The following is a 22580-nucleotide window of genomic DNA, read 5'->3' on the forward strand; positions in this document are numbered from 1 at the left end:
AAGTAGGCCTTTACGAGTACTTTTGAATCGTCATTTAACAACATATTTAAAGTTAAGCTACCACCGGTTCGGAATGTAGATTCTACCGAGAAGAACCGGCAAGAAACTCAGTAATTACTCTTTTTGAACATCAATTTGAACCTGCGCTCTGTGTGAATATACTGTATTTACGTCGGGACTAACAACAGCGTTAAGTTTTACTTAGTAATATCAAAGCTGCCTCGCATAGTTGGATTAATGTGTGACACATTGAGAGTGAAATAATCATCAAGGCAACCAGGTATTCATACAAGCAGATGGACTACCTATTTAATAAATATGACTTAACATATGATGTTGTTTCAAGTAATACTTGTTGTGAAATATAAAAATAACCGACTCGTTTTCTTTAATTACTTGTGAATCTTATATGTTAACAGCGTTAGCCGATTTTTGTCGGTTATGGTCTCAAGCCGATTTTTGAAGCCGTAGATGTGCAGAACAATAAAGAGGATTCTTGCAATTTACTAATTGTTACGATTTAACAATTAATTAATTTTACTGGCCGATTAGAGAGCGGTACTACGGTTGTATAAGAAAAAAAAATGAAAAACGCAAACAAAATTAAAGTAAATTGTTATCGATAAACCCAAATTTTTAACTGAACTAATGAATACTACTTGACATTAAAAATAAATTAAATAATAATTCTTTAATATGTCTAATTAACGCTCAATAAAGATTTAAGTACTTAATAACTTACCAGAAAAATTATGCGGTACTAGTGGCAAGGGCGGCGGCGGTAGACCGAGACCAAGCTGGGCTGATCGAGCCGCCAGCAGCACTCGCGCGATCGTCAGGTGATCGTGGTGAGCTGCCACGGCTACCAATAGATTGAGTAGCAGCTGCCGGCAGTGTTGATGGACTATCCACCTGCCATAAGCTTAATCTTTAATCTTAGTGCATGACAAGGACAAAAAATATTGGAACACACACACACAGACATACGATGATAACACTTTATAGTCTCATACTTCACTACCTAAGTTTGAACAACACAAAATTGTAGAGGAACCTGGGTGACCAACTATTTTGAAAACATGCCTGCTTTATGTAGTTTATTTTTATTGGGCCTGTATTAAAGGCAAAGGCAAATTGTACAAAAAGACTACCACAACTCTAGAAGAACTACGTCCGTAAATTCAGGAAGCGGCTCCGACCTTAGAATTTGTACTGCTAATAAATTTTACACTGAACTTTACTATATCGACTTTTACAGTTTACTTTTATTAAAAATGATTGAACAGAAAACCAATATTTCATTTTAAAAGTTGCACTTCAATTTGTATAGAAAAATATGAATGGTTTACATATAGAGTCAAAAAAACGTTTGTATATAAAATAATAATATACATATATGATTATGAGAGAAATTCAATTTCCATCGTGGATTCATATTGTATTAAAATGTTATATTAATATCATTAACATTCTCGCACATTTTCATTATTTCCAATGTACATGCCCGTCATTCACAGTTTCGTTGTACATGTGCGCGTTATGTACGTATATACATTTCAATAAACATAATACAATTTCTGGTTGATTTACATTTACGTGATTCAACATAACAGGCTCTCGCTTCGACGTATCACGGTCAGTATATTCGGAATTTATTTATTAATATTTAAAAACTCGTGTAATTTAATCACAAAATCGTGATTTGACATATGTCTTAATTTATACTTGGCGGTAGGACTTTGTGTATCTGTGTATACCCAGCTCCCATCACTTATTATTTATTCCGCTAAACAGCACTATTTAGTATTGGAGCGTTCCGTTTTAAACGTCGAGTGAACCAGTGTAATTATATTCACAGGAGACAAAAAATATTAGTTTTGAATGTAATTATCTATTCAGCACCAATGTAAATGGTAACCACTCACCATCAGGGGACCCATTTGCCATTTAACTTATTACACAAAAAAACAACATATTGTGTAAGTATTTGAGTTAAATTAGTTAACTTCGCAAAAAGTTCAACTCGCCTGGTATGGTCCATGCCGAGGAATACTATGTGCAGCATAAGCGGCACGTGTATGGACCAATCGAGTTCCACTCCGTCCAACACCACATCGCAGAGCAGCATAACCGCTACGTTGCACCTTTATAATAAATCTCACTGCATTAACCGTTGTTATTTTGTGACGCAACGTCATCTCAGCTCGACCTTAGCCGTATTCCAATCAAAGAAGAAGTAACGATAAACAAACCTTATATTTACATATTCCGTGCGATTTGCTTATGGCTCTGGCCTAAAAACACACAGTTGTCAGTTAATATATCTTTAGATATAAAACAACACTATTTCACTTCACTACTTATATCCTTTATACTATACTTTAATTTTAGTTTCAAAGTTCTGATATCAACTTCGACGACTTTCGAAATGCTATTTTTTGGCTACAATTTATAAAATAGATTATTTAAAATTACATTGCGTCAATTAAAGTCAAAGTCGTTTATTTAGCTTTACTCCTCTTGTGGTTGGAATAGACTATAGATACTAATGACATATTGACGATATTCAAATTTTATGATATATACCTGTGGAAACCGGATACTGGCTGGTTTGTGTCGGGGAGGTATTCAGTGAGAAGAGCGAAAAAGCCCCCGTACTCCGGCATGGGTAGGGGCCGAGGCTGCAGCGAGTCAACGCGCGCTTCCTGCGGGGTACTGGGAGCACTCACCGCGCCTCCAGAATCACCGCACATACCCGTCTGTGATCAATTAAATGCATTAATGAAAAACAGTGAACCTGCGAAAGCTGTTAACTGAATTAAGAGCTAAGGCTTAGAGAGCCTCGTTTTGATTCTCTAAAAAAACCTAGCAAAGGATTTCAGCGCATTTAAGTATTTTTCGAGATATTCGATTTTGAAAATAATTTTATTGCATGGCTGCATATAGTATCAATATGTTTTTACTGACACAAAAACACTCACACATACATACAAAAGCGCGCGCATGTCTATGAATTTACATGGAGGCTTAGTTCCGGGTCATAACATAACCGGCGATTCCGGCAATTCGAAAAATATTGAAATGCGCAAAAGCCTTTGGATTCGAGATCCTTTCATAATTCAAAGTCATTAACCACGTCACGTCAAACATTGTATTTAACCGTGCAGCGTTTGAATGACAGTTGATTTAAAATCAAAAACTTTGTAAATATTGAACTGTAAATATATGAAACTGTCCGTTTCAGTGATCGTTTCATTCTCAAGGTGTAATCATCTACAAAGCTTTAGTTATTTTAACCATTATTTAACTATTTTTTAAATGGTATTGATTATATATTTCCAGAAGTTCCAATTGTTCTATAAAATAACACACGGACGGATCTACTAATTCTAATAATACTATTATTATAACAAACATTCCGAACCAAATGATGACGATTACATGATAAGGCATTAAATAAAAATATCTTTAGGTAGGTTTTTTTTGGTTTTCTCTTGTGCTCTTAGAATTATCAACTATTTTTGGAACGAAATTCTTTAAAGAACTTATTTCCTATAAAGCTAGATATATGCCGTTGCTAACTTTGTGTACACATTGTAGTGATGAAAATCTCTCAAAGAGTTTGTCCTTCGTTTTAGTTGAAAAGGCAGATAGAAATATCTGATTTCTTCAGTATATAAATCTGTACCTTAAAAAATTGATATATAGCCTACGTCTGATCTGAAACTTTAAACTAAAACTAATGAATTTGATAATAATAATTGGATCATTTTGCGTAAAACCGTAATAATAAACTTACAACTTTCAGCAAGATCGAACATGTCTTTCATTTTAGGTCACGTACTCCCACGCACTACTCATGTTTTACACGATATTTTTTCTCTCATTATCTATTTTCCTACGTAAAATGAATCAGTATTTAGGTCGATCGTAGGTCACAAGACAATAGGGCAGGATTGAAACGCGAGACCGTTTTGTAAGGGTACATTTAAATTGAATTTACAGAATATTTTCACAACAGATGCGATTGATTTCAAAAACAAAAATTGAAAATATTTTAACGTTTTGAAAACATGTACAAATGGTTTGTTTTTCTTCGTGCGTCAATCACGTGAATACTATTGAACGTATCGGTATGAGACTGTGTTGATGTTTATAGGCTATTTTTTTTTAAATTCCGTTTAACCTTTCCGCTTTTTCTATTTAAAAGCGAAGAAGGCGGGTACGAGTTGCTAATTAAGTTGTAAGAACAGTCTCGCTCGTCGATATTTTATTTTTATAACCACCAACGTTATCTGCAAGACTTTTCTTAGTTTTACCGTGTTCTGTCCACAAATTGCCTGCTTGTATCGGTTTACTGGATACAAGATTTTACACTTACGAGTCACTATTTGACGTCTTTCTTTCTATTTTTATTTTTACCTTTTCAACTATTCCAATTGATCCAATTATCTTAATACAGGATCACGTACAATCAACAAGGATTATACTCAAGTTTTATTTGTCTGTATTACATCGTATCGCTCATCTGTGTATGATTAGGGTTATATACATTGAATATAATCATATAGTTAAATTCAATATCAATGCGGGATACACCACACCCATAAACATACGAAAACAAGCAAGAATATCTCTGTATTTTACATCGTGACAGAATTTGAAACTGGAAAGTGTAGAATGTCAAACAACGCTTATTAAAATGCACTACGCGTCAAAACTTTTCGCGTGCAGCATCGATGTAGCGCCACAACAAAGCGCCCCGCATGGAGGGTGTCGAGAATATCTATGTACACAAAGCCTCACAATTTAACGAATATATTGTAAGCCGGTTTTATTGTTTTGTTTCATATACAGATGCATTGTTAACATATTTAATAACCTATTCAGTACCAATATTATAAACTGTTTTTGTAGTAGTATATTTTTTACCTTTATATAAGTCTGTAGATAAATTAGCAAACGGAAAAAGTTCAGTTTCTACTTTCTTGTGTGCAATTTAGTTATTGCTCTTACAAAAGAAATATATTATAGAGATTATATATAAATAGGAGTAGAATTTTGTCATACACATTTATGACGTACTTTCGATACGCCATAAGTAAAGTCGTTTGTAAGCTGAGCAGCCGTCTTGCTCAAGTGAGATGTTGCTCTAGTGGTGCTGTAAGAAGTGAGGTACTCACAGGCGTAGCGTCTCCGTCGGAGGGCGGTGACGGGTCGTCGTCGGCGGGCGGCGTGGGGCACGGCGGTGCAGACGTGCGCTTGTCTTGTATACGGGGCAATTCCGTTTTAGCACTGCTGCAAGATATAAACTAATTATTGATTTGTAAATTATTATTACTGTATGTAATAAGTTTTACAACTATCGCCATTAATGTGATATCAAATACAGTAAGCACTTATGTATGACGTCAGTTTGGTCTTAAATGAGTAGCACATTACATAATAAGTATTTTCTTGTACAGTTCGAGGTTCGAGGTGGACAGTTTGCGGACATATACGATTATAGGATTCGGCAATATTTCCACCAAAACTAACATAATAAAATAAAGTAATTTGACGTCGCAAGTTTCGCGGCTGACTTGAGGGCACTCCTTCACTCACTTAGGGCACACCTTCGAATGGTTTATCACTGACCGTGTTATCAATATAGTGGCTACATGGAGAAACCGTTATGTATATTTATATATGAACTTTATTTTAACTTACGAAGTGGTAATCATCATCTACTTTATTCATTACATATAATATATGTATATATTAACAATTTTGTTGATGGTAAATTATCATCACACATAATCAAAATCAAAATTTAATATTTTTTATTCAAGTAGGATCACGAAGCACTTTTATGACCCTACGGCATGTTACCGTGTTGAATTACGGCACCGTACCAAGAACCGGAAAGAAGTTCAAAACACGAGCGAAGGCGTGCACGACGACTAGTTTATTATAATGAATAGATAAGAATTACTATACTCTTACATTTATCCAAAGAATAACATTTTATCAGAACAAAATGAAAATAAAATGATGTATATTGTGTTTTAATATTCTATTCGCTTGTTACGCATTACCAGCAGACATTTATCGAAAAGCTTGTTGCATCCGTGCACTTTTAAGCTTTGTTTTTGCACGCCTCGTGAAAGTTATTATATGAACTTTGTCTACAATTTTGCAATAATTTTATATTTAAAAATATATATAATATATATAATAACTAGTAGACGCTGCAGTTTCGTTTGCGTTTTCTTAGTCTAGCTTGAGTGTCATGTGTTAGGTTAAAGAAGTATTCCTTAGGTTGCTGCGTTTTACCAAATTTCATAAAATACGTTTGGCCGTAAAGAATAACAGACAGATAGACAGGCTCCTCGTTAGCTACTTTGGTATTTATCACATTTATTTATATAATTAATGTCTGGATGCGTTCCTATTGCGTTTTTAAGTCATTGATCCGATTGTGATGAAACTATGGTGAGTTGTACTGAGAAAGCCCGGAATGGTTCCTGGTCCAAAATATAATTTAACAAATTTATTTCACATATAGTATATGGTTACATTTCAAAACAGATGTGTGATCAATTAAGTGCATTTAAAATAAATTGTAAACAAAAAACAGGAAAAATATATAATAGGCTGAGTTTATTTATATGAGTTTATTATATATTTTCCATTCCGAACGAATTAATATAAATAGTATGATTCTACACTGAATGAACGATTTTGAATCTAAGCAGGGAAATCATATTGCGTCAGAAACGTTTCACTAAAACGTTACTCATATAAATTCTGCACTAAAATGCGATCTTTTAATGTGATCTTATCGCACCCAAAGAAATTACATAACGAAGTATCATTAAATCGTTTTCATTTTTCTTTGGTGTAATTTGTCTTCGTCTCATCGGTCAACGAGTTCGTTAGGGTGTTTAGTGCCTTCTAGAACTTTTGACATCTATCATAGTGGATACATTAATTCCCAAATGATATCTTCGAGCCGCATTGAAGCTGAAACACTAGGACCTTTGAGTGATATTTAAAAAAAAAACAACAACAACATTTTATCCTTCTTATTGCCTCCAATGGTTTCAGGGTTGGTACATTTTATGCGCAGAGTAAAAAAAAAACTGTGATTTTAAAATGGCGAAATGCTGACAGCGTTCTTGCCACTATACTATAATCACTAAACGTCATGATTGCATAGTTAAATATTTATTTTAGTTAGTAATATTTACCTCAAATGGCGATAGTGTCTTAGAACATAACGTATAATATATTAATAATACGTATAATATGTATAATACATTACAACTTAAATGTATCGTAATGTTACATTACTTATACAACACACCGTATGTATATAACAACAACTGTATAAAGTTTCAACTCGGTGGTTGAGGAACGTATACGACACAAAGTTATGAAAGAACTTCTGCCACGTGTGTATGCACCAGTTAAGAGGCGAAATATGCTTCTTCCGTCCTATAGTTGGGCGATAATATTGGGAGATTTGCAGACTGTTCTTTTAGGTTAACAAATAATATAACGGTAACAAATATGCACCCCTAAACTAATGGCGACCTAAGTGCTCTGTCAATTAAATGAAACGACCGAGGAAAGGATTTAGAAATAAGGCTTATTGCAATTGCAGAGAACAAGGCTGATCGAGCTTTGAATATTAGATTACTCCTCATACTATTTTTATGAAAATTATTATGCTATTATAAATGTCAATTGAATTTTACAGTAAAAAACAATTGAGTATTTTTTATACAATTAACGAAAATGGTTAAATATATATTTTTTTATTATTGTGTACGAATGAAGAGCACACTAATTCTATTAAGTATATAGTTTAAGCACAGCCGGCGCCTGACTACCAGGCTACCAGGTTGACTTATATCTTAAGAGGGACTAGCTTCTTTTCATAAAATGATTATTGCAACACGGCATTAATCCTTAACCAATTAAGTACCTTAAATACTGTTTGCATTTAATATAGATCAATATGACCTTATACAGCAAGTAATTTAAATGAATATTTTCACAGATATTACAGATTTAAAATTGCAGTGACATAGCGGTCTGTATTGTCTTGACACAAAAAGCTGTAAACGTTGTATATAAAGACATTCTGTAGTATATTTAGTACCAGCATCGCACCCGTGCGTAGCCGGGGCGGGTTGCTAGTTCGTATTAAGATAAAATAAAATGAACTTACTCGTTTGGCTTATATAGTTTGGTTCAAAAAAAGCTAATGGGTTTTTCCGTCGAGAAAAAGTTAATGCTGAGTACGACACGTTGCCGTACCACGAAATCCATGTAAAGCCGTTAGTCCTATCAGTGAACTCTTTCCGGTCGTATTGCATTTGTTGCCTCATCGGATTATAACAGTAAACAGAGTGTGTGTATGTGTTGTGTCTGTGCAATGTAATATATCGAGAGCAACTGGCTACTCACCGTTGAGAGTGGCCGTCGTCTCTGTCATCATCATCGTTCATGTAAATGTTAACTATTGAAGTAAACTTTTAGTAAGTCATTTATCTAAGCGATACTATTTATCGTTATGTGTAATTTTAATTAAGTTCTTTAATAACACACTAGTATATTCACAAAAAGGATTTTAAATTCGACGATATATTTTTTACATGATCAATAACTTTCTATAATAAATTGACTTAACATATTCAGTTATCGAGAGCGTGAATTAAAACATTACACAGTGTGCAGCTTCAAAATTTTGTACGCCGATAATAATTATTGGTTTTTAAAAACGCGGCTTATGGTTTACTTTCATAACTTGAATATTTTTTTATTTAAACGTATTTTATGTTTAGATAAATTATGTTATATTATCAATTAATTATTAATTCTATTTTGTTTTCATAATCTTCCCCTTTTTAAATTCTGTTAAAAATATGTAATCTATCGAAACATTGAATAGGTATGAGACCCGATTGAGAAAAAAAAACAAGAGGATTCACAAATAGAGCCACTAAACGCGTAGAAAAGTTTGTAAAAAATACTAAAATACTACTTTACGAAAACACCTATCAGTGTCAGAGATTGTGGCAAGCCGTCTTTGATAAACAGCTTTATTGGCAACAATGATGCCTGTCAGGTGTAAGTGTGAGTTCCTTGCCAGCTTCCTGTGGGTCCCGGTTATTATCAATAAGAGCGCGGTGATGACTGTCGGCGGTGTGAGCTCACGTGCATAAAAATGACCCATTAGTACATCTGCACGTGGCCCGCGAGAACGAGCAGCTAGGCTATGAAGGATCGCGCCACATCTATACTCGATATTGTTTAGACTTTATGATCAAATTTTATTTTTACATTAATATAAAAACAATATTTATCAAGATACACTGTTACCATATCATATTCATGTCATTTTTCTCTTCGTCTACGCCAACATCTTAAGACATTTTTTTTAAAGCATAATTGGGCGGACTACCAAATGGGCCACCTAATGTCACGATTGTCCATAGACAATTACGCCGTTAGAAATTTAAACCACACCTTCCTTGGGCACTGAGATGTTATACCTAGTTTTTAAACTGGCTAACTCGAACTTCAAACTGGAATATAACAATACTAAGTAATGCCGCTTGGTGGTAGACTATATGGTGAGTGGTGAGACTTACCACCGAATAAATTTATAAACATCTAAAAAAATATGCACCACTGACATACGGTGTAGGCTACTACCGATCTTACCGAAACTATACACTAAAATAATATGAAAGTTCCATATCGACCGTATAAGCAGTTTTTGAGTGAAACTCGAAAAACAGCGAACAAAACTTATCACTTTATAAGTTATATTAGAGCGATGAAATATAGTTTAGATTTTCCACGTACAAACTCATCGTGAAGTCGAATTTGTAGTCTACAAGACGCAAAGCGTGTTACACATCTATTCAAGTTATACACTATCTAATTGATCATCAAAGGCTAATTAATACCGGGTCGGAAATGAAAACATCTCAGAGCTGAGAAGTTACGGCGAATGAAATGTGCTTCTAACGATTTCTTAATTTCTGACTTATTTCTTTCCTCACAAAAGTCGGAGAAGGTCATTTTATTTTTACAGCTTCCGCAGTCGAAGCTTTACGTCTTAAGACAAGATGTTTCTTTAAAATTGTGCAACGGAAATTAAAAAATATATAAATGTGGCTTGATAAATACTGTGTCTTCTTTTTTCAAATGTCTGTATTTAATTAACCAATGTTTATTGGAAAGGCAGTTCAAGCATAACCGGAGTAAAGTTTAATTCAAAGGCATCGGCGCAGCAACTGGTGATTACAATTTTATAATTTGTAATGTAGGAGTAGAGAGTACACCTGTGTTTGCTCACACACTTGTGCATTTGTCATATAGAATAATCTAGTGTCTGTAATTTATCGCGAGGACATTATGAGTAGCGTTTTTTTTTAAACTGCTTTATTTAATCAATGGATTAGATGATAGTATACTTACGATGTCTTTGCCGGGTCCTCGCCGCTGTGGCGCTTAGTGTGAATGGTGCCTTTTTCAACCGGAGCCAGCTCTCCCGTGCGACCCGTTGCATCCTATGTATCAATTGCTTAATATGAAAATTGCACCATTTCAAAGCAGCGTGCAGTTGATATTTAATAAAAGTTATGTTTGTTATTGTTACGAACATATTATGCAACTACAATACAAAATATATTTTACTACTATTCGTATATTATCTGCAAAAGTATAACACTGTAAACATTATCTAATAACATACCTGTGAGCCGGTCCCCGGTCCATCGCTGTGACCAGATGTCGCTTTCCGCATCGAAGTGAGTCGGTAGAAAGGTGGCGTCTCCGTTCTCTCGATGAGGCAGTTGAGAGTTTCCACGGTTTGCAATTCAGTCATCATCTCGTCCAGGAGACGCTCGGGCCTCGATCGCGCCAAGTATAGCACAACGCGTTTTGCCTGATATAAAAAAAATTATTGAACTATCTCTCTTACAATTAACTGTAGTTAAGTAAGAACTCCTTATACATGATACTAACGTAAATACATGACACAAAATATAGCGGTTATTTAAGATGAAACGAGAAGTATTGTGAGAACCAATCAAAACAAACCAACTCAATATTAACCAATTTAAATGGTAGGGCTTTGTGCTTACCCGTCTGGAGGGTACAAGCCACTTCACAAGTTATTCAACCAATCGTCAATACTTGTATATGTATTCCGGTCCGAAGGGTGAGAAAGTCATTACAATTTACACGCACTAGCGATACATTGTCCAGAGGCCACGAATGTCGGCTTCTTAACCGATTTCAGTCACGAAACATTCGTCAAATATTTTCTTCTGTACGAAAACTCCGACTTGCATTCTCTACAACCTCACTCTCATAGACCGATGGGATGATAATCCGACGTGACTAAAGATCAGCTGTAGAATTAAGGCTTTATGAGCATCGGTACAATGTGTACTGTTTCGACTAATACGATCCTGGATTCAACCCTCAAAGAAACTCATGAACTGCAGCTGAAGAAACTAGTTACTAAAAATCCTATACTTAACGAATTGTTACGGTATATCACAAGCCCATTGATGACATGAGTAGATGAAGGTGAGAAGTAACATCGTATAAAAATATATTTTATGTCTTAATTTATGACATCAAATTAAAAAATATTACAACATACAACATTAACATGGCTATGGCTAAGGCCTCCTGTCCCTTCGAGGAGGAGGATTTTGGAGCGTATTCCACCTCGTTGCAAATGCGGGTTGGTGGATACACATATAGCAGAATTTCGATGAAATTAGACACATGCAGGTTTCTTTACGATGTTTTCCTTCACCGCCGAGCACGAGATGAATTATAAGCACAAATTAAGCACATGCAAATTCAGTGGTGCCTGCCTGGGTTTGAACATCGATCATCGGTTAAGATGCACGCGATCAAACTACTGAGCCTTCTCGGATAAAAAAAAGTTACATATCACCTTAATCCTATCACGTCTTCGATAGTTTTTAGGGTAGTAGAAAATATACTATTGCCATCAAAAATATAATCTAAACAATGTTGATATGGGAAATATCTCTATTGACGAACAATCGCGTCTAAACTATGCTGGCTACCTAACCAATCCAGAGTACGCCCAAGTCTCTTGCAGTGACATATTCAGCGAGTACTTAATTATTTTACAACAGGCGCATGTTAAAATATAATCGTACATCAATACGGTTGCTTAAATCTCAATTTCTTTACTAGTTATTAGCTAGACAACTAAAATAGGGACGTAGCTTAAAATATAATTTTATATAAAAACGTTTCGTTTTATTTTTAAATAACGTTATTGTTGGAATATATTATGTAATACTATCACAAAATATATGGTCTCGGTCTCGATCAGCGCATTATCATCACCGTGAACGTGCTAAACTGTAACGCTGTGCAAAACTGACACCATCCATAATACGGCAAACCGATGCTTTCGAAACTTAACAAAATCAGTTCTGACAATGACATTAACGCAAACGCATAAAATCATTACATCAATAGGAATTCGAGTAAATTTTGTATACGCGTACATGCGAATAAAATATATTTAATGTAGATATTACAAAATTCTAACGAAAACATTGATAAAGACAGATATTTTATTGAATAAGATGTTCAAAATTAACATTTTGGTACTGATTATATTATAAAAGCCCTCGTCTGAGACACTGAGACGTCTGGGAAAGCCGATCGATTTCGAAAGGTAATTAGATCATAAACACAAAGTAACTTTGATAGCTCTTTGACGTTTCAATTTTTTTATCGAAACATCTCCCGTCCGTTGGTCGTAAGACGGCGGTATTTTCAGTGTACGAAACGATTTTAATTGTACGAATTGTAATTGGGACCCTTTCCTGTGAATCGTCATAATATATATTACTTTCAGTTATAAATAAATCTAATATCTTAACAATAAATTTGAAGGTAGTAACGGCCTATGTTGATTGGATTGGCCCAGTAGTATGGAGTCATATATATAATAATCTTTATAAATAAATGAAAGTCTATCTAACAAAAGAAGTATTATTCAATTTTCGATAACGTCCGGACAATATAGGGGTAGCTGATTTATATAATTAATTCACGCTACGCTGAACTATGCATACATCAGCCGCCGAAGTTCGAACTTTAGTTAGCCTGATAGTAAATTGTATCATAATTAACCTGTACAGAGACCAGACAAACGCTTAATAAATACGATGTACGTTGCGAATCTACTGATGAAAATTGAAATCATATTCATAATACCAATTTACCTAAATATTTATCGACGAATCGTTCAGACTACTGTTATTAAATACTCGTGTACTTACGTATGGTAACAGCTCGTTCGGTGCCATCCCCGAGACGATGATGAGATATCTAATGATGACCTTGAGATTGTTGGACCAGCAAGCGCATAGCGTCGACCACAACTCTTCGATTTCCTTCGGGTGATTATCCGAGAACTGTTGAAGGACATATGTATTAAATATAAATTTATTTAAAAGCAGATCATAAAATAAAATAAATAATGTATGACGTGTTCTTTCACACAGGTTCGTTTAATTTGGAGATACTCGAGTTCTTTAGGTATATTCGGATTTAATTATATAGATTTTTTAGTGAATTGAAATAATATTTGTTGGTTAAATCTCATAACCCGCCCGACCAATAACTTTACCTTTATTTAAATTTCATAATAAACAAAAAGTAATCAAGCAATATTTGTTTGCGCACTGTATAATATGTTGTTTGTAGTAATGAGGTTTCCTATTTAAGGCGAGTGTAAATCTGTACTAATATTATAAATAAGAAAGTAACTCTTGTCTGCCTGTCTATTACGCTTTTGTGGCTCATTCAATTTGATGATTTTTTTTACGAAGTAAGATTGAACCCCAAGGAAGGACATAGGCTACTTTTTTATACCTAATGCCTATGACCTCGGGTACTTTATTGTGTAGATACGGTTCCACTGAATTGGTTGGGATGTTATGTTTTGATACTTGTAAGAAATCTGTTACGAAGGTTAATGAAAGATCCTTGGATAAAAACGCAGCTCTTTATTAAATATACTTTGAATGAATGAATTTTTGTTTTATATGCATATTGATTAATGACTTACGTAGTAACAGCAACTGTTTGCGTACTGATCTTTTCTTAATATTAGCTTCCATTAATTGTAAAAACTCGGTAATAAATACTCTAAACAAAATAACAGCGTACATAAAAAAAAAAAAACTAGCAAACGAAACGCTGACATTCCATGAATAATAATGTACCAAAGAAACTGTAGACACGCTCATATTGATTAAAAATATCTCGTACCTAACCATCGAGTGCATGATATGTTTATTTAAAGGGTTTGTTCGTCGGAAGGGTTGTAATAAAATTTCCTGTTTTAGCGAACGTACAAAGGCAAACCGTGACGTAGTTGCTACGTAATGATGCTGTCAAATACAGTGTTGACCCAGGTCGGTAACTGGCAAACATCAGACGGCTGCTCTATGTTCCGCTTGTTGCGAGTGACGAGATTTCCAACCAGTTCGATATATGAAATATTTATTATTGACCAAGCTAATATGTTATGTATCAAATTACATTTAACGTACATTATTTAATGTCATTTACTTTCATCGTAAATTCATCTGTAATTCAGTTTAAAGTAACATTTATTCTTTTTCTATTTTACTAAACGAAGATATAATTAAATTATACGTCAGAAGTAAAATTAACTACTTACATTAGGTCTCTGAAAGTTGGGGTAAAAACATAAAACAGTCTACTGACTAACGGATTCCCCGGGATAAATATTAAGTGACTAAAATAAAACAATACCCAAAAAATTGTTCTAAAAATGAATTGTACTCAATAATTTTGAATGATATGGAACTTCGATATTGTATCCGATTATATAAATCCGGACACTATTAAGACGAGTGCGAGCCAGTTTGCGTAAGTCTTGGGTGAGCGATTGCACAAACATGGGCGTGCGATGAAGCCATAACGATACGAGTACGTCCACCCAACCCCATTATGCCTACAAATATTTCGGTACTGAATACAGTATTACATGTTTCAACGACTAATGAACTTAATTGATCTATGGACTGTTACAAAATACGTCATATCAAATATGACTGGACACTAATACTGAAGTACTTATAATTATGAGGCGAGTATAATGATCTGAATATATGTATGTACATATTAATATATACTCGAATAATTGGTACATGGTAAATAGCGTGATCGCTTTTAAATTATTGAATACAAACACTTTAAATTTGTTTAAATATTGACCACGTTAGTCTTTTAAAAAAACAAATGTTACATCGACGATTTTGTAAGTGTTGAAAATGTGTAAGCTTCGGAATTGAATAGTATTTAAGTAAATAATTATTTTTCATCAATTTAGAAGAATATTTTCTTTCAAATGACATATTAAAAGTCGTATAGAACGTAAGATTCATCTGACAGGTATTTTTAATCAAGATAACGAACGGCTTCATATGTGTCACCTTGAAATTATAAACACCAATATATTAAAATCTATGTAACTAGAATATTAGCTGCCACAAGATTGTGAACCATAACATATAGCTAACGATATAAAGCATTTTGAAATTTCGGGTTGTTAAAAGTCATACTTGCTCGTGAGTATTGCAATTGTTTTGCTCTTATAGAAAACTTACACCGTAGTACATCACTTGTCTGTCATAGTAGCGGCCCACGCCATACATTACGCGTCACGTGGACTGTTATATAATTTTTCGATTCTATGAAAAGGTTGATTGATCATTAAATAAAGTATGATAAATCAAATATACGTATGTCGAATAGCTCGAGTCTCTGTAACGAGCGTCAATAGAAAGGCGTGTACAGAAAGTAGGCGGAAATATGTACAATTTCGTGAACGGCATTTCTTGCTCTGTGTACACGATGGTATGGGAGCGCAATCGTTTGAAATAAGCTATCATGAATGTGTGTACACTGTACATTCTCATGTAGAGGGCACGTCTGAAAGCGTATTCCGAATAATTGGCGACAGAATAACAGTATACATCGGTTGATATTTACCGGTTTAAGTAAACTAATCGTATTCCTTTTCCGTTCGTTTGAAAGAAGCGTCGGTTGAAGGCCAGTTATTAGTATGTTCTTTGAAGGCTGATAGGATGCTGCTTTAAAACGGAATGAAGTTTTGCACATAAATTAATTATTGTACATAGGTAAACTCAGAAAGTAATAATCAAAATGTATCTTCTAAAGGGATTAAACAGGAGATAGATTGTATGGAAATTCGTTATTTCTGATGTTAGAATTATGGGCACCGGTATTTAGGCATCTGTTAATGAGCTAACGACAGTTAAGCAACAAGCATTTAGGTAAAATTGGGGATGAATATTTGTATAGAAGTTTGTCAGTTTTTATATTAACTAAACGCTGTTACAATTGTTACAGCGTTAAAATTAAAAATCAATCACATAACAGACTAAAATCATAATTGGACGAAAGTTTAGAAGGAAGTTCTTTAAATTTGAAGCGCATGGAGTTATATATTGCGCTATTGTGGGATTCCGGTTATCGAGGTGGACTGGATTGAATTTAGAATTCTGAAGTGAGGTCCGATGGTGACATTCAGTGATGGGGATTAATCCGAGCAATTCCTGGGAATATTCTCGGTGAAAATTGCCTTCAAAGATGCAGAGTGATATATACGCCAATGGATCGACTCGGTCAAATAAGCTTATACGAGACAGCACCTCACGTGGGGCCGCGTGTCACGCCTATTGAGCCGATGTGAAGCACGACGTACTTTTTGAGCATACCGACTCTTTCCAATTGGGCGCAAAATTGAACAACAAATTTAAAGCAAGGAAAATAAAAGCATTTTAATTTTTTCAAAATATATTCTTAATTGATCAAAGAGTATTTCGTTACTACTACAATCGCTGTGCAGTTATTTTCACCGCTATTTCAGAGTATTCGCGTAGTTTATTAATATAATATATTACTTTTCTGCGTACATCATTATTTCGTACACGAGATAAGATTTCATCATCAAAATATTGTATTTAAATATTTAATACATACGTCGAGTAAAATTAATAATTAAGAAATGCGTTACATCTTTTACTTGCCTAAAAATATGTGATTAAATAAATTTAATGTATTAATTATAATTTGTTCGTTTGTCCCGCTTTAGTATTTAATTTCAACGTAATTTCAGTAGTTGATTGAACTTTGGATAAGTCACGTTTAGGGCACGAGTCAAGGGGAAAATTATTTTTTTACAGAACTCTCAAGAGACCAAACGCATTAACTGTTCATGTCACAGTTAACTGATTTTGTTAATTAGCTCTATGATTCAGGTTTAGCTGTATTTTTATTGTCGTGTTGATCTATAATTGAATTATAATTTTTTTCAGTAGTTAAGCTTGAAATCGTCATAAACGCCAACTAACGCATTATTTGAGTTCATGCGAATTAACATCTCGCATTCAATTAATAAATTCGCAAGCATTTTTATTGTTGTAGAATGTAACGTCATCGACATCTTATAAATGGTTAATTGAATTATTATGATGATGATGCTTATATTGCCACCTAGGTGGAATAACGTTTTCTAAATAACAACATACATTTCTGAAAGTCTGGCCGCGGGGCTGTATCACAACTGAGGATACTGACTACGTTGCTAGGCGTAAGATGTCGTTATAGACTTACCTTTACTGTGATGTAGAATAGGTTGTTGAGAACCATCTCCGTAGCTTCTACGGAGCCGAGCCCCTCGCGACGTCCTGTGCGTCCCGCCTCCGACACATAGTACTGAACAAAATATTTATTTAATACATTTCTAGTGGAAAACAAAAGGCAGATTAAACCTAAATTTATGGAACATTAAAAATATATACTATTTTACTGCTATGTTCAGAGTAGTTCGTTGGTTTGAAGCACTTTAAATGTTTTGTTTTTTTTTTTAGCATTGATGGTTTTTAGTAGACTTTAAATAAACGCAATTCCCAGGTTATTTGCCTCTGATAGTTTTAAATAGTGCTACATATTAGACATATGAATATTTAAAATCATCTAAATTTAAATTCTAACGCTGAAGAGTTTCTGTGGTTAAACGTGACTGAAACTCCTTTCACAAACTACGAACCTGATTTTAAAAAGTTCTATTTGCTTTAGCTTCAGTTCGTTTATTGGGGAACGTCACACATAACTTCGTTGAGTGGGACAGATTAAGTAACCGGGGTTGTACAAACATAATATATACAATAACATAAATCTATTGATAGTTCGGAAACAAAAAAACTAAGCCTTTGAAGAATTCGTGAAAGAAACTTATCGAAACTAGTTATAACTGTAAGTATATTTTAAAAAGATTTCTTTGTAATAAACTGAATTAAGGTGATCATTTAGTTTACAACGTTTGTTATCAGACTAGAAAATCGTATATTTTAAATATTTTGAAATACTTTCTTGCTATATCATTTTTGTTGTATGTAATGTAATATACCTTTCGAAGCAATCATTAGATCTACAGTTTTCTTGCTTCGAATGTCATTCGATTCTATAATAACAAGTTGTTGGTAAAAACAAAATACGGAATAATATGGAAGGTGTCGCCGATCGTAACAAAAGATCAGGCGATACAAATGCACCTCCGTGAAATCGAGTTCAATAATTTCATCTTTTATATGTATCTTTTATCTGTTTAGGAATTGCAGTCTTCATTGAAAATTTACCTTTAAAGGAATATTATACATGTATTATTAAAATAATATATATATATTCTGAGTGTTTCGCCTGATTTGTTAGACTAAAATTTATAAAATAAGATAATGATAAAATACATGTAAGTTCAATGGTAATACATATTAGAGGAATTATCGCTGCGGTGATAACTTCGAACGTCTGGGGTGCATGTTTAGTTTGTATAGTAAAGGTCTTCAATAGGTTTACCTGTATGTAGGACAGCGGGTTGGCGGGTGGCACGTTGGGGTCAACGAGCTCGATGTTCACGAGCCACGGTAACAAGTACTGAAGCAACAATTGTCGTACTTCTGTACGAGCGGTTTGGAAACGCGCTGTTATCTCTGCGGTTGTAAAAAATAATTCGTTAGCTGGAAATCGTTATATTTCAAGACAGAATACACTTTTGTCATCGTTAGTATAATAAACAATACAAAAAAAAATCTATATCAATTATCGGCTTTTATTTTATTCTTTTATTTAAGAATTGATCACATACATCTAATCGACATAAACATTTCGAAAAGTTGGAGCGTTGAGACGAGACAGTTTTGCTCTTTTTGAAAATAGAATAGCTGACCAACAGCCATACATCGATTGATGGAATATTCTGGGAACTATTGATGGACGGATTAAGGATTTCTAAAAACCATTTTAATAGAGGAGCCGTACGGGAGAGCCCAAGAGTGGTCGCGAACAATGTTAACGAAATCACCAACACAAAACTTTATTATTTTTTTAGTAACGTGATATTCTCATACATCTGACAGCGTAATATCAATAGAGCTTTATCGACTTTAGAAATGTTCTCATGTTATAATTGAAAACTAAATAAATAGATTGTTTAATATATAAGACGTCTAATGTTTCAGATATTCGTTATTTCATTAATATAAAATTATTAAATGGCTTCTTGTATTTAAATTTCTATGATTGAATGATATTGTGAAAATATATTTGATATTTTCTATTTAATATTATACATTGCCACAAGAGACTACAAAATCAAAATAGTATTCAAGCACTTTTGAATCATCATCAAGAAACACAGTCGTTAATCTTTCTCAACATCTAAAAATACAGTCATGTTAGTTAAATACAATTATATATGTATAATTTTGTTGTCAACAGTCGCCCGCCTTAGGTTATGTTGCCTATAATATCGACGAGTGCCTAATCCCTTCATTCATCAAACCTATGGGTAAGTTTAAGCTAATTTACACGAGCACGCTTCAACATATGAACTAATCAGAATAAATTTAAATTACCTATATTGACAAACAAATCTTATGGTTTATTATCACGTGCCATGTATGTATTTGCTCGATGATGTAGGAAAAAATCTACGGAAAACTTGCATGTGTCAGATGAAAAACTGACAGATATATATTCGCCTACTAACCCACATTAGAGTAGCGTGATGGAATAACATAGTTTACTTTAGTTTATATAATTTCTATGCAATAAATGATACTCTATCTCTTACTATAGAGCCCTCAGGTACTCCGTGGCAAATGACATCTCTAATACAATTCATACTATAAATACTATAAGTAGCCATTCGAACCATCATATTTATCGTAACAATAATTGTTTACGCATAAATATATTTTGTCTTGCCATTTCTTTGGGCTTTGTGCAAACTCGTCTGGGTAGGTACCACCCACTCATCAGATATTCTACCATGAAACAGCAATACTCGGTATTGTTGTGTTCCGCTTTGAAGGGTGAGTGAGCGAGTGTAACTACATACTTAAGGGATATAACATCTTAGTTCCCAAGGTTGGTGGCGCATTGGTTATGTAAGTAATGGTTAATATTTCTCACAGTTTCGCAGAGCTATTTGCTCGTCCGCCTATCAATACCATAAAAAAAAAATGTTTTTTGGTAACGAACTAAAATAATACTATAGAAAGCTTTTATTTTGATTTTTATGCACAAAATTTTATGTTCACAAATAGAGAGTACCTATTTGTACATTCGAACGAATGTCTCAATATATCACGTCCTATTGACGTATTTAAGAAATATCGTTTTATTTCGTGACAATTATGTATATGTACAAATTAATTAAAAATATACAGTTTAAATTTTCATGTAAAATATCTATCGGCTCGTTTTCGGAGTATGCTGTGACGGAATACGGCCTGATACTCTCTTAATCTAGTATGCTGCCATGCCCCCTTTCCGCACCGTTCTTGTGTATATTATATATATACACAGTATATATTAACGAACAAATTATTATTTATTTTACACTTTCAGTAACCATCCGTAACGTTTTTTTTACTATTCGCATTCTGCCTAAATTTATCATTTTGATTTGTATTGCTTATACGCAAATTAATTATATAATAAAACAAAATCGATATAAAATAAAATAATATCTTTCATTCGACTTCAATCCACGGCAGTTGGTTAGTAGTTGGAACTTGGAGTAATAGTGCAGAAACATGTACTAACACCTCGACTTATTGCCTCCACTGGTAAAAAGTGGTAGTTCATTTTAGAGATTTGTACAGTAATTATTTTATTTTTTTATTTGTATATAACTAAGGCTTTAACGTATATAACTCTTATGTAGCAATAGTAATATCACTACACATGTATACAAGAATTTCGTAAATAGATAGATATTTGTCTGCATTATGTATTTATAGGAAATATAAAATAGATCGAAAATAATGCACATCCTGAGAAAAAGTAACATTTTAATATAAACTTGCTATCAACGATGCAAGAGGATCTAGTAAATTACAAGGAATACTACTTAACTGCTTTATGCGGTGAAAACAATGCTCGCCCTCCCTTGTTATACAGAAATATATAATTAAATATGACTATGCTTTAACTATATACTTACTTATCGACTTTTTTTACAGGAATAATTAGTTTATTAGGGAGTTGTCATTTCGTATTTATCTTGTGTTATTTCTTATGTCTAGTATGTCTAGTGTCAGTGCTATTGATTTTATAAGCCGTCACCGTTACATTGCGAGATTAGATACATGTTTTTTAATCGAATCTTAAGATTTTAAAGAAAAACAGTTATTCTCAAGGTAAATAAATATATTTGATTTATTTTTTTATTTCTATGTGTATAATAGAGTGATCATATGAGTATTAATAAAGTCGTGTCTCTAGAGGCAATTCATACCGGATAGATTTTAAACAATGTAAAAGTATCCGAAATTAATATTCGATTCAGTTCTGATAACAGGGCATTTGATTATGAATTTAATGGAGGACTTCGTAGGTATTTAATAGGCAGGCAAAATTGGTCTGCATGTATTATTAACTACTGTCTATTTTAAAAACGATTCAACATATTCAAATAGCAAATACCAATATGGTCGTGAGCTAGGCGGAGTTTATTAATTCTGGACTTCTTTTTACAGCTCATGTAGCGCACGGCTGTAAGGTTAAAGTCTATGTTCTAATTCCACTATAATAGCCACCAGTCTAAAGAGGACCACCATGATGGGATAAGCTTCTTAACGTGTGAGATCTTTGTCTAGTAGTTGCGGGATACGAGCTCGTTCCGTACTATGATCTCTGTCAAGACATTAAGTTTTAGTAATAACGTATAAACAACTCATTATATAGTTCAGAATAGAATATGATTATTTGCTTGAAATTAGATTTTTTTAATATCTTTCACTGTTATTAAAGTAAAAAAATTAATAAACAATGTTTCGATCTTTTTGTTTTCTCGCCTTTCATTCGTAACTTGGCATTTCTTTGCCAAGCTACGAATGAAAAATCGTATTTTCGCGAATACAATAGGCAAAAAAAAATAAAATAAA

The 22580-nt window shown here is 33.6% G+C and overlaps 1 protein-coding gene across 3 annotated transcripts in view; it reads right to left on the reverse strand.

The window, feature by feature from the left end:
* LOC125075804 (protein furry) overlaps positions 1–22580 on the reverse strand; it is a 112568-nt gene that overhangs the window by 19266 nt on the left and 70722 nt on the right. For all 3 annotated transcript variants that reach the window (XM_047687573.1, XM_047687574.1, XM_047687572.1), the window contains 9 exons: positions 18985–19118; positions 17743–17844; positions 13350–13484; positions 10757–10948; positions 10480–10571; positions 5184–5298; positions 2587–2759; positions 2028–2144; positions 743–912 (listed from right to left, as the gene is read on the reverse strand). In XM_047687573.1, the coding sequence (XP_047543529.1) occupies positions 743–912; positions 2028–2144; positions 2587–2759; positions 5184–5298; positions 10480–10571; positions 10757–10948; positions 13350–13484; positions 17743–17844; positions 18985–19118 (1230 nt within the window). The remainder of the gene's footprint in view (positions 1–742; positions 913–2027; positions 2145–2586; positions 2760–5183; positions 5299–10479; positions 10572–10756; positions 10949–13349; positions 13485–17742; positions 17845–18984; positions 19119–22580) is intronic.

This window comes from Vanessa atalanta, chromosome Z (assembly GCF_905147765.1).
Source record: "Vanessa atalanta chromosome Z, ilVanAtal1.2, whole genome shotgun sequence".
In the NCBI taxonomy this organism is placed as follows: Eukaryota; Metazoa; Arthropoda; class Insecta; order Lepidoptera; family Nymphalidae; genus Vanessa; species Vanessa atalanta.